At 55.0% G+C, this 13,200-nt stretch overlaps 1 protein-coding gene across 2 annotated transcripts in view; it reads left to right on the top strand.

Moving 5' to 3' along the window:
• Positions 1 to 3,828: 3,828 nt before the first annotated feature.
• The window catches only part of SLC60A1 (solute carrier family 60 member 1), a 51,327-nt gene continuing 41,955 nt past the window's right edge, over positions 3,829 to 13,200 (top strand). For both annotated transcript variants that reach the window (XM_075910088.2, XM_006139191.5), the window contains exons 1-2: positions 3,829 to 4,198; positions 12,862 to 13,060. In XM_075910088.2, coding sequence (XP_075766203.2) covers positions 3,969 to 4,198; positions 12,862 to 13,060 — 429 coding nt within the window. In that variant the 5' untranslated portion in view covers positions 3,829 to 3,968. The remainder of the gene's footprint in view (positions 4,199 to 12,861; positions 13,061 to 13,200) is intronic.

Genomic DNA, 13,200 nt, shown 5'->3' with positions numbered 1-13,200 from the left:
GAGGCACGGAGTTGCTTACGGCAGTTAGTTTTCAAACTAGGGGTCACGAACCAGTACTGAGTGGTGGAGTGTCAGGCACTGGGTCTCATTGCTGCAGGGGGATCAGGTGAGCAGTGGGGGTGCTAAGGCAGCTCCCCTTCTGTCCTGGACCACAGACTACGCTACACCCAAGAAGCAGCCAGCTGCAGGCCCAGCTCCTAGGTGTGCCAACTCTCCCAGGCCAGACCAACTGGATGCCATTCGCAGCAATGGCATCTGGTTCTTACAGGTCTGGGAGAGTTGGCAACCCTAGCCCCTTGCTGGAGCTGCAGCTGGAGGTAGGACCCCAGGCAGCAGCAGATCCTCCAGGGACGGTAGCCTGGACCCCAGAACTGGCAGGCTGTGGAGCCCACAGGGGCAGAGCCAGCGGGAACCCAAGGGTGGGCAGAGCCTACAAAGCGAGTGGATGGCGATGAAGCCAGTGGGATCTCGCGGGGGCCGCCCAGTGCTGGTGAAGTCAGCAGTGGGGCCAGCCCCCAGGCACAGGGAAGCTGAGTGCTGCAGCTCCTCCCCCCACCCCGCCATCCCAACTTCCTCTGGGCAAAGCGCAAAGAGGCTTGTTTGAACATGTAACCGATGGCGGGTGGCATCCTCGGCCAACCGGAGGCAGGAGTTGAGCTCCTGCTAATGGAGGAGAGAGGCTGGGCAGGGTGGAGACGGGCCGTGAAGGCCTGGAGGACAAGGAGCTTACGTCTGATGTCAGAGAAGGGGTGCTGTAGCCCCATGAGGCAGGCCAGAGACCAGCTGCTGAGCCAGGAGATAACGAGCGTCTCACTGTCCCTTCTGGCTTTACAGTCGGTAACTCTGCCATGGGGGAGCGGGCTGGGGGAGCTTCCCCAAACAGGCAGGTGTGGCCCCCTCATGGTGTTCCCAGGCCCCCTCCTGCTTCTCACTCTGCAGGCAGCCACCAGAGCTGGCTCCCTCGTGCCACCATGGCCCCCCGTGCTGCCTGGCCATGTGGTGTGCTGGGACCGTGCTGCCTGGCCTTCCAGCACCCAGGGGGAAGAGCAGGCTGGGGCTGCACTACCAGGCCTCACAGAGTGACATGCTGGAGCCGCACTGGCCTCCTGGCTCTCGGGGGAGAGAAGCTAGAGACAGAAGCCTGGGTAGGAGCCAGCAGCCACAGTGGTGGAGGGACTGGGGGGCTGGGCACGGGCCAGCAACTACAGCAGAAGCTGGGCTTCAGCAGGCATGGAAAGGGCAGGGCCTCAAGAGAAGGGGGTGGGGCTGGGGTGAGGCTCCCCGAGTCAAGAGTTCATGCACCGCCCATGTGCTCTTCTCAGCCTTTTTCAAACCAGGGTCTTGATGATTTCCCGCCATGCTGTCAGTAAGGTTCATTAGCCCCATTTTACAGATGGGGAAACTAAGCAAGAGAAAGGAACATTTTGACTAAAGTTATTGTATGGCTGAATCAAGACCTGAACCCAGAGTTTCTGATCACACCTCCTCTGCTGTCTTCTGTGTATTACCTGACCTGCCTAGTAAAAAACGTGGGTGCCGGCTAGATCATTAGGATGAGAATCCATCTCTGGCCCCAGCCCTGACTCACTGAGTAAACCTTGAGGAAGTAACCTTCACCGCTCTGAGCCCCAGTTTCTCCAGCTGTAAAATGGGTTGATAACATTGACCTATCTCTGAGGGAAGTTATGAGGTTTCCACTCACTTAACAAGGGAGTTCTCGCCGTGGCCCATGCCTGTTCATTAAAGTTTCCTTTCCTTAGCAGCTTTTGTTTATGAACTCAAAGCCTTTTGGAAACCAATTTGTCTGAGAAAGGAGATGGAAAACGAGGGCCTGATCCTGAATTTCTCAGTCAGGCCCAACTCCTATTGCTGCCGGGACGTACCACACACTAGCAAATGAGGAGCCAAGGGCAGGTGCTGTTTGGATACACCAAGCTCTAAAACAGTTGTCACCAACAGGTAGATCGGGATCTACTGGTAGATCTTGCAGCCTGTGACAAGTGATCCTGACCGGTTTGGCCAGGAGGCTGTCAAGTGCAGCACTTCATCTGCCCCTCTAAGCTCTGCCATGTGGCTCCTTCCCTTTGCCTTGGAGTTGCCCCCCTCCCTGCCCCGAGAGCCTCCTGCTTGCTGTACAGGGTGTGGGAGGGAGAAAGGGGGGCGCTGATGTCAGGATGTCCCCCCACTCCTGTACCCCATGTCCACTCAGAAGGGGAAGGATGGAGCTTGGCAATGCAAATATCTCTCTCTCTGTGTGTCACAAACACCAACTGTCCTGCCCTCTCAACCAGCACATACCTGGGGGGTGACTGTTACTTCTTTTACTGCTTACAAAGTGGGTTAGTTTTGGTTTTTGACTGTCCCAGCCCTGAACCTTCTCCTGCACCCAACCTCCTACCTCAGACATGAGTCCCCCTGTGCCCCTCCTGGACCCCAATTCCCCACCCTGGGCTATGCCTGGGGCCCTTCCAACACTCCAAGCCCCCTGGCTCAAAACCAGAGCCTGCACCCCAACCTCCTACTCCAGCTTGGTGCAAGTGAGTGAGGATGGGGGAGGAAAGGGGATGGAGTGAGCAGGGGGAGGCCTTGGGGTAGGGATGGAGCAGGGGCAGGGCCTCAAAGAAGGGGCAGGAAGTGGGGCAGGGGTATTTGGGTTTCAGGTAGATCTTACATTGCACTTCCATTGAAAAAGTGACCGTGTGGTTAAAAAGGTGGGAGGCCAGTGCTCTGAAATAACCACCCCGTGTGCAAAGAAGCACCTGCCGCAGCATTCCTAAGCCATGTTGTGATGCTCCCACATCCCACACTCGGTGTGAAGCCAGGTACCACTCAGAGCCAGAACTGCCCTAGCCAGCACAGCTCAGTTCTGGGGCACTGCTTCCCCCGGGCAGAGTGTGCTGAAAATTACTGGTGGCAAGTCTCAAGGGTCACCATGGTGTTTGTAACTGCAAAAACAACCAGGAGCCCTTTGGCACCTTAGAGACTCACCGGCTGATTTGGCCAAACGCTGATGCCCAAATCAATCGGTATCTCTAAGGTGCCACTGGACACCTGGTGGTTTCTGGAAATGACTGGTCAGTGCCTGGCCAGGAGCAGGGCTTCCCCCGCCTCCCCAGAGCCTTTTGAGCAGCACCCAGGGAAGAACTCATGACAAAAGTGGCTTTTGAAGGCCTCCGGGCAGGCCGTTTACAGGGCTCTGAGCAGAGCTGGAAGGGCCTAGAAACTAATCCCAGAACCAACACCTTCCCAGGCCATCCTCTTACACACTCCCGCAATCCAGAGTCCCTCCCATACAATCGGGAGTTGCTCCTGTGCAATCCGGAGTCACTCTGCTCCCTGGCAGCAGGATGTGCTGGGCCAGTGTGTGCAGGTGGCGATGCTGGGCTTGTGCACTGGCCCTGGGGAGCATCAGCCACTGCGTCCTGGCAGCCTCCCTTCTCAGCCTGAGCTCTGATCTCGGGGATCATGCTGCCTCCTTGCATCTACCTGCAGCCCGGCAGGGGGGGAGGCTGGTACAATTTGTACAGTGTATGGGGGGAGGCAGCTAGAATTGGGGGGGGGGGGCTGAGAGCCCCCGAACCGGCCTGTGAGCCCCGTGCACGGGGGGAAGCTGCGAGCCGGGGGCGCCGCCCTGTGCCTGGCTCCCGGCCGCTGTGCCTAGCCCGGCCCGATCCCCGCTCCCCGGGCTGCAGCGGGCACAGACCCAGCACAGACCCAGCGCCCGGCGGGGCCAGCCCTGCTCCCTCCCCCGCCCCCCAAGTCCTGGTCTCCGCCCCGGCCCGGCCGCTCACCTTGGCAGAGCCCGCCCCGAGCCCCGGGGCGGGGCCAGCGCCCAAGCCGCGGCCAGGCACATCCTGCTGCCCGGGGCGCGGAGCGACTCCGGATCGCGGGGCGCATGAGAGCCGGGCGCCGCCCAGCCGCGCGCAGCCGAGCCTGCCGGAGGCCGGGAGCCGCGCTCCGCACCGGGGATGGGGTGGGACGCGCGGGTGGCCGGGCTGTTCCGCAGGAACCTGCAGCCCACCCTCACCTACTGGAGCGTCTTCTTCAGCTTCGGCCTCTGCATCGCCTTCCTGGGGCCCACCCTGCTGGACCTGCGCTGCCAGACCCAGAGCTCGCTCTCGCACATCACCTGGGTCTTCTTCTCGCAGCAGTTCTGCCTCCTGCTCGGCAGCTGCCTCGGCGGAGCCTTCAAGCGAACGTAAGGCGGCCGGCGAGCTCCGGGCTCCCCGGCACCCAGCGCCGGCCGCTCCCGCTCCCGCTCCCGGGGACAGGGAACTTTCTCCACGTGGCTTGGCCAGCGCTGGAAAGGCGCCTGGTGGGGACCGCTTGGCTGGGAGCGAAGGTGGCGCTGGCGCTGGACCAGCCTCCCCCCCGTATCTTTCATTTTCCTCCAGCGCTTCCCCTGCTGCCTTGAAACGCTGCGCTGCCCCGTCCCGGTCTGGCTCCCCTTCCGTCTGGAATCGGGGCTTTTCATTCTCCTCCGGCCCCTCTCCCCCCTGCGTCTCTCCTCTGGTGCTCATGCTGCGCTCTGGGGCTCAAAGCGTAGAGCCCTAGGGCTGGAAGAGACCTCAGGAGGTCACCGAGTCCAGCCCCGTGCCCAAGGCAGGACCAATCCCAACTAAATCAACCCAGCCAGGGCTTTGTCAAGCCGGGACTTGAAACCCTCTAGGGATGGAGATTCTGGGAGACAGGCTGTCCGAAAAGTCCTGCGCCAACTAACAGCTTTGTAACCTGGACCGGCAGCCCCCATTCACATCCTTAGCTCTATTGAAATTCGCCGGAGAATAAAGGCTGCAGGTTTCATTCTGCAGGGTCCATCCAGCTAGTGCATTGCGCAGTGTGGCGGGCCATTGATTTTTACTAGGGCTCATTGCAGAGATGGGGCGTGCAGGGGGGAGATTGTAGATCTTACTCGGGACTCCCCAGTAAGTGTGTTTATTTAACCTGATCATTTAAAAACATTGTGGAGAGCCTGTTTTAATAACCCCAGGGCCAGCCAGCAAGCTGTTCGCTTACGCTCCGGGAGTTTGGGCAAACAAGATTCAACCTCAGATAATAATGCTCTAAACATGAAGTTGCTACGGGGTTGAAGAGAATAGAGTCTGTTTCACATAAGGCATGTGGGTGAGTGACCAGCAGTCACAAATCCGTGAGGCCGCCAAGTGCAGCCAGGCAGGGAGTTGTAGCAAATCTTGCGCTAAGATCTCTCCAAACTAGAAAATGTGCAGCAACACAGTTAAAGGTTTCCAAACAGGTGTCAGCTTAGAGTAGATGACAGCTATTGCATATGAAAATCAATTGCTTGTTGTCCTGTGGCACCTTAGAGACTCACAAAAATATATAAAGTATCATCAGCTTTCCTGGGTAAAACCCACTTCTGCAGATGAGTTGGAGGGGAAGTAACAGAAACCAAGAGAGAGAGAGATCAGCAAAAAAAAGTGCCTGTCAATTTGTAGGACCAGCGCTAATGAGGCTAAGTAAGTGGGTTGGAAGTGTCCCATTCTTAGCTTTGGTTGTAAAAATGCAGTTGTTAAAGGCAGGGGAGCCTGGCTTTATAATGCAACGTCCAATTAATGTCTTTGTTCAAGATCAGGGAAATAGTGTCAAATCAGTAGATGAATATCAATTCTGCACTCTCCCTCTCTCTCTCTCTCTCTCTCTCTGTCATTGGCTGATGACATTCCTTTGTAGAAGAATGGCTACATTAAAATCCATGACAGAGTGACCAGGCAGGTTAAAATGTTCCCTTACAGGTTTATGTGTGTCACCATAATCAATGGGTTATTTAAGAAGTTATTCATCCGTGTAGCTGAATTTTGTAGAAGTGGGGGTGTTCATGTGTGTGTCTCTGTCATTACTTGCATGATTCTCTTAGGAGTAGAAAGTGTTTATTAGAAAGTGGTTTAAAACTGTTCTCTTGACTTGTGAAGGAGGCATTCTGGGGAGAACTCTGATTAGTACCTGTCAAGGGACTTGGAATTGACTGGAGGTGAAATTGCCAGCCTCATTGAGCTGCACTGATATCATTTTGAGTAGAGGAGCCCCAGGCTGTGTGCTTGGAGGGGAAATAGCCCTAGAGGAGATCAGCAGAAGTATCTTGACCAGGAGGCTGCACTGCTTGTCAGGTCAGGGTGGGACATATTGGAATGGGACAGTGTATGGGAAGCTTGCCCTGCCTGTGAAATGGATAGTGGATTTCAGACTCAGCTCAGTATCTTTTGCCAGCACTACTTCTACTAGCCTGTGCATTCGAAGGTGAGATTAGGTAAATGCGGACCTATGATTACTCAGTCGGGAGTGCCATATTCATGTTGATTCTTCCTGGTGTCCAGCCTGTGCAACATGGACCTCTTAAGATTTCCCTAAGAATGGATTTTTGCTGTCTTGGATTTTTAATCCTGCGTGGAGCAAAATACTGCCTTAATAACCCAAGACACCTATGTGTGGCTCTTCACAGCCCAGGCAACATGCTTAAAACAGTTGCTGAAATTCCTAATGGGAAGTGGTGGGTATTTGGGGCAGGAGGGGTATTTCCCACATGTCCAGGGCACACTGAGCAGCATTACAGAGCTAACTTTGAAATGAGCAATGGCACTCCATTTTACATATATTAAACATTAGCTATTTAAATCCCACAGAGTCCTGATGCAGTTTGTATTATGCCCATTTTACAGATAGGAAAACTGACGCACATGGTGGTAAAATGACTCTAGAAGTCATGGTCTGCTAGAGTGGGGTAGGATTGTAAAGGCTAGAACTCAGGAACACCTGTCTCCCAGCCTGCTGGTCAGAGCACTAGGCCATACTGCCTAGACTGAAACAACTGACAGCTTCTGCTAAAGCTTGCTAAGGCCCCATTGACATGACTGTCACAATCAAGACAGGAGACCTGGTTCTAATTTGTAGTATAGATGGCATCTGTGCTTTGTTCTTATCTGGGCTAAATCTTTGGACGTGGATCTGGTTTTCCCTGCTCTACAGAATTGAATGCTATAATTAACTCAAGGCATAACTATGCTGTTAACTTGGCCACTGGCTGTAACTGCAGTGTAGATGGGGTTCCAGATGTCCTTTGGTTCCTCTAACCAGAGAGCTTAATAACATAGGGCCCAACTCTGCTGTTGTGTAAGCTCCTGAAATCTAGGAGTGTGCAGGCATGTAACGTGACCTAGATTGGTATGGAAGGATCCGTGTCTCGTACACCCTTGGAGTAATCTTACTGAACCTGGGAGCTGCTGGTTCAGCCAACTGCTGGCATCCTCTGTGCTGAAAATGTAGGAGGAGACATGCCTTATATAACTGCAAGGAACCAAATTCAGCTAAAAGTGTGAGCCTATTCATAGAGTTGGCATGTCCCTGTCTTATGATTCAGGGTGCTTATAGTTTTTGTAGGGCACCGTGGTTAGGGAGTGCAGAAGAAGATAGCTTTTTACAAGAGGAACAGGAATGCGTGGATGGTGACAGGTTTTGAGGATACCACATGGCCTGGATCGCACCTTAACACTCCCTTAGCTTAGTTAGATGCTAAATGCTGCCACATCCCTTAGGGCACATTAGGTTTAGGTGCCTCTTCCGCTTGGCTGCTTGGCTTTGTGTGAGCAGCCCTGGAAAAGCATTAAAGAAGCCCATTTTATTGTGTTCTCTGGGCCAGATTTTCAGATGAGCGGGTTCCCGCTGTGAACTGAGCATGTGCAAAAATCTGGCCAGAAGGGTAACCCTGGGAGCTGCAGAGTATGGAGCCTTCCTGCCAATCTGGCCCTGATCTAGATACTTCAATAAGACCTGTGCTCTTTGGAAAATCCGGCTCTGACAGTGGGTGGCGCGGGAGGCTAGGAAACCTGGCCCACAGCTCTTTTGAGAAGCTGTCGCCCTCCCTCTCTGCTTCCCCCACCTTCCTCGCTTGCTGTAACTTCTGATGGCTGGATTTTAAGACTCGGCCCTGCCACTGTGAAAACTGATTTTATTTTCTCCTCCACCTGGCACTCCTCTGCATGGCTCTTCTGGGGCTGTCTAGTCTCCGCTCTGCTGCCGCTCCCATTGTAGGGTATCCGGGCTCCTGCCCCTTGTTCGCTTTTTCAGGGGCTGCATCTGTCCTGAGTGTGGACCCAGCACCCAGCTAGCCCCACTGTCGCTACCAAAACTGGGGGGTGGGAATGTGGAGATTTGGTGCTGTGTTGTGTAACCCTTCCCAGGCTTCACCTAAAGGGACGCTCCCCAGGGTGGCCCTATGACGGGTGGAGAAAAGATTCTTCCCCTTTCCTCCTCATAAACTCTTTCCCCTCTTGGGGCCTGATCCTGCCTCGCCAAGGCCTGTGTCTGGCCACTAGGGAAGGCAACTAAGGTGCCACAGGACCACTCGTTTTTAAAGTCACAACCTAACGCAGCTCCCTCCTCTGAGACTGGCTTGAAGTTCCACATTCCTTCTCTCAGTTCCAGGGCAATGCAGCCTCCTCCTGTCTCAGTCTGTGTTAGTCTGAAGCAGCAAACGCAACCAGGAGTCCTGCCGCACGGTAGGGACTAATAGATTTCTGAGGGCATCAGCGTATGTGGGTAAAACCCACTTCATCAGAGGAGGCTAATCAAGGCAACCACTTCCACCCTCTTTCTTTGGTGGGCTTTATACACACCCCTGCCTCTGTCAACTCCACGCCTGTGGCGAGGGAGCTGGCAGGTATTTATGTCCAGCAGAGCCCCCCACCAGCTTAGCATAGGTCACCACTGTATCCCATTGCAGCCAGAGGTAGGCGAGCCAGCAGGAACTGCTGATGTTGCACTTTGGTTGTGATGCTCCAGACAGTCCCCTTTTAAAAAGCCCGCTGAGGCGTGCATGGATTTTTCATCCTCAAGGCCTATCTCTCCATCCCCCGTCTTGCAAAGATACAGGGAAAGAGCTGAGGTTTTCAAAGGAACTTGGTGGGTTAGACAACCCGCTCACGCTGCCTTTCAGTGGGAGGCCAAGTCCCACGATCCGTGGAGAGCTGTGTGCTCCTCACACATACCTGACAGCAAATGACTTCATTTGGAAGTCAGTGGCTGGAAGTGAGCAATTCCTCCATACTCACTAATGCCAGAGATAGCTAGGGTGGGGGAGAGGGCATGGGGAAGTCGGCGGGGCGGAATGCAAAGTGGATTTCCTCTGCTGGCCACAGGGGCTGTGTAAAGAAGCGATTGTACAATTAGTGATACATTGCTGGAGGCTATTTTTTCAAAAATAGAATCTATGTTTTAGCTCTTTTTAAGGACATGAAATAATTAGCGATTAATGTTTAACTCTGGTAATGAATGCACTCGCTAACCAAGTCCGGCAGCGGGAGTTGTTTTGCTAACACTGCAGAACATAAAAGACATTTCTGGGATCTCTTGATGCACGTTTCTACCATCTCATATTGACTGGCTGCTAATACTTACAGATCTTTTCCCCGGGGGGGTGTCATCCCATACCCTAGGGAGGGCTGCCTTGTTCCTCTGTGACGCCTTTCTCTTACTTGCCTCTTGTTTTATTCCATGACCATATGTCTTTGCGGTTTCTTGTTTGTGTCTTGTGAACTTGATTGTGGGGACCGGGGCTCTTAAAAGAACCAAACTGCATGAGAGGCTGGGTGAGCACCCTGTGAAATGTTGAACCCTCAAAAACAATTAATTTTTAAAATTTGAATGCTTGAGGCAAGACTCAAAATGGATCTGTGAGTCCGGCGGAGTAAGAATGTACATTTGCCCTTAGGCCTGCTTTGCCCCAGGGTATCAAAGTGCCTGGTGAGCTATGAAGCCTCTTGCGCTGTGAGGCTGGAGTTGCCCTCATTGTGCAGGTGGGGGAGCAGGGGCGCAGAGAGGGGTACGTTCAAGGCCAGCAAGCCAATAGCAGTCAGGACTCCACAGCAGATGCCCTGGCTCCGACATGGCTGCTCTGACCAGTAAGCCACCTGCTTTGGAGAATGGATTTTGCCATAAAACCCGTTTCAGACTCTCAACTTCCTTGGCGAAACAGGGAGATGGCTACAGACTCAGCGTGCCAACGAGCGTGGCAACTGGCCCCTGCCCAGCTGTGGCTCTTGCCTGTTGAGGGACAGGATGCAGCACGTTGGCTAGGACGCATGAGCTATTCCCGTCTCCCAAACACTCGCCGACCCCCCGAAATGGGCCACGGGTCCCTTGCACTCAAGTCTCCTCTCTGCAGCTGCGGCCTCTCCAATGGCTGCATGGCAGTGTCAACGCTGGGGGCCTGTAGAAGCTAGGGCTGCAAAGGGTTAACCGGTTACCAGGGTAACCAGTTAACCAGTGCCCAGGCCCGGTTGGAGCATCCCCTGCCTGTGGTATGCCAGGGTCAGGGGGCTGCTCCAGCCCAGGTGGGCCAGTGCTGCAGCAGGGGCCTAACTGATTAAACCGATCATGTAACCGGTTAACACATTACCCAGGATTTTGCATCCCTACTAGAAGCCAGGATTTGTGGGCTGAGGGCTGCTGCCTCCACGCCGCGCTGCTCCGTAATGAGATGCGGTAGTGGGTTTCCTCCATGCTGCGCCTCCTGCCGGCGCGAGGGGAATGGGTTCTGCCGGCAGAGGGTATCGTTTGCATGCTTGTGCTAGGGGGCTTTGCTGTTCCTGCTGATCCCTCTCTGTGTCTCCTGCCAGAACCGGTGTCTCTTGCATCACCCGGCACCGCCCCCCTCTGGTCGGCTAGGGAGTGATACTTGCGTGTCCCAAAGGGACCAGCCCTGCTCCATCAGAGAGCTGCAGATGCCTAAAGGCACTGCAAGGTGCTAACGGGGAAGCAGTCTCCCTGCGGGAGCTATCTGAGCAAGCCATTCTCTGCTGAGGCTCTACAGAGTCTCACGTTTTGCTAGTCTTGGTCTTTTCAGTGCTTTGCTGTCTGGTCTCTCTTTCCTTCCTTCCTTCCTGCCTTCAGACTTGGCAGCTTCGCAGCGGATCAGTGCCAAGCTGGGCTCGGTCCCCTTATGCGGCGAGCTGTTACAGCAGACTTATTACTCACTTGTTACAGACTTCTCCACCTTACGCTAGGGTCCTTTAAGTTTTTCTGAAGCACTTGCCTGTGAGCGTGGCTAGGTAGGTAGGAGCTCTGGGCCCTTGCAGCCGGATGCAGGGGAAAACTAAGCTGATTTCACTGTGGTACTGTAGAGGTTTTCCACACTGGGGATGTAGCTAGACAGTGACGGGAGAAGGGAGCCATTGGGAAAGCGGGAGCTTCTGGTACCTTGGGTGGGTTGCAGCTGGGGATTGTAGAAGAACCAAATATTTGTTGTGGTAGCACCCAGAGATCCCACTCTGTTAGGGCTATACAAGCAGAAAAAATAAGCGATGCCGACTTTTCCAGTCTAAACGGAGGTTAGGTGCATTGTATTCTGATGTTAAAATGAACAGCAATGGACACAGTTGTTTGTGAGTGTGGTATCAGTAGGTTTCAGAGTTAACATGTGTTGACCAGCATGCAGCAGCTCTCATTTCAGGCCGGTACAATTTGTACAGTGGGGTGGGAGGAGCTGATAGAGGCTGTCACTGCTGCACCATTTACCCTCAGGTTACATTTGTAAGGCTCGCTCTGCATGCATCAGGTCTGGACACTTTGCATTTTGAAAGAAACCTGAGAGTCTGCAGCAAATAATGGCTTCTCAGCGAGTCAGATACACCCAGGGCTGGGTATAGCGTGACTCCTTCTCACGGCCACAGTGTGCTGCCCCTCTCCGCTATAACGCAAAACCTTCCTGAACAGAGGGCACGTCCTACCTGGCTTGCAGCCTCTCCTCTAGCCAACACGTGCCTGAGTAAATTCCACCTGATTACAGAGGTCTCAGCCCTCAATTTGGTGATCAAGGTTATTGCTTCCCCCCCCCCTCCCTATGAGATCATGGGATGTGGGCATGGAGACCTTTGGCGTGCTGCCTGGGGCCGTGTGCTCAGGGCGCAGCTTGGAAGAAAGCCTTAGCCAGACTCCTCACTCTCTGGTGCTGCAGCCCGGGAAGAGGAGGAGGAAGGAGGGAGCTCCCAGAAGACAGGTCTGGCAGAGGCCCAGCGTGAGGGCGGGAGACAAGCCCAAAGGGCAGACGGCTAAAGCAATACATGTGCTCATGGTGGGCCCTCGTCAGGTCACACGTGTTCCTGCCCAGGCAGAAGCAAAGGGGTTTAAATAAAAACGGACGGGATTTCGCTTTTCCTACTGTGACAGCCGAGGTGGATGGACGGCCCTGGCAGGGGCAGGTGCCATATTCTCCTTGCCAGTGTGCCCCCCTGTGGCCTCTCCACGTCTCCAGGGGAGCCAGGTGTTAAGTGTCCAGGAGGCATTCAGTCCACAGCGCCCCTGAGAGCAGCAAGGGGCCATTGGGAAGTGACCTGCTACTCGTTGGTTCCCAAGCTGTCCTCAACCTGGCTGGGAGCCACACAGGTGCTTCCCGCCCGGTTCCACGGCCCCGACTCTGGCCCTCCTCCGTCCCGCTCCCCCACCACTGAGCCCATAACTAAGGGTCCCGTTTCGGTGGCCACTGTCGCACCGGCCTGACTAGGTGATCGTCGTGGTCCCGTCTGGGCTGGGAACCGTGCGAAGGGCCAGATCCTGCCTCCCTGCAGCGCAGCCGGAGCTAACGTCATCGTCTGATGTAGGAATATGCCCCGGGATCCTTTCCCCACCAGGAGCTGAATGGTAACATAGCCAGGGTGGTGCCTGCCTTGTGCGCTGCTCTGCCGTGCTCCAGGGGCTCTGAGTGCCGTGGGGACAGGACGGGCCTGTTACCAGACCAAGGACACTACTGCCAGGGGAGCTGCGGGCGTGTCCCTCGACAGCCGGTAGACGCCATGGTTGGGCAGGGCTCTCCTGGGGTAACGCTGTCCCTTTGTGTCCTCTCTCCCGCCTCAGGTTGGCTCAGTCCCTAGTGGCCCTCTTTGTGTCGTCCCTCGCTATCTCCGTGGTCTTCGCCTTCATCCCCCTCTGCCACAATGTGGTGGTGCTGGCGGTGGTCATGGCCGTGGCCGGGCTGGCCATGGGATGCATCGACACCATCTCCAACATGCAGCTGGTGAAGATCTACCAGAAGGACTCGGCTGTCTTCCTGCAGGTGAGGCAAAGGCGTTGGCTTGTCCCTGGGGGCAGTTCCGTTGAGCTGCGCTCTCTGTGCGTCTGGAGCCGGTCTTGTGCTGTCAGGAGGAGGCTCCGGCGGCTTCTCTGCAGACCAGAGCAGAAAATGAACCTCTCGGC

Source organism: Pelodiscus sinensis, chromosome 27 (assembly GCF_052426305.1).
Source record: "Pelodiscus sinensis isolate ZL-2025 chromosome 27, ASM5242630v1, whole genome shotgun sequence".
Taxonomy (NCBI): Eukaryota; Metazoa; Chordata; order Testudines; family Trionychidae; genus Pelodiscus; species Pelodiscus sinensis.
The sequence above is the reverse complement of the archived record's forward strand: the minus strand, read 5'-3'. Positions and strand labels throughout refer to the sequence as shown.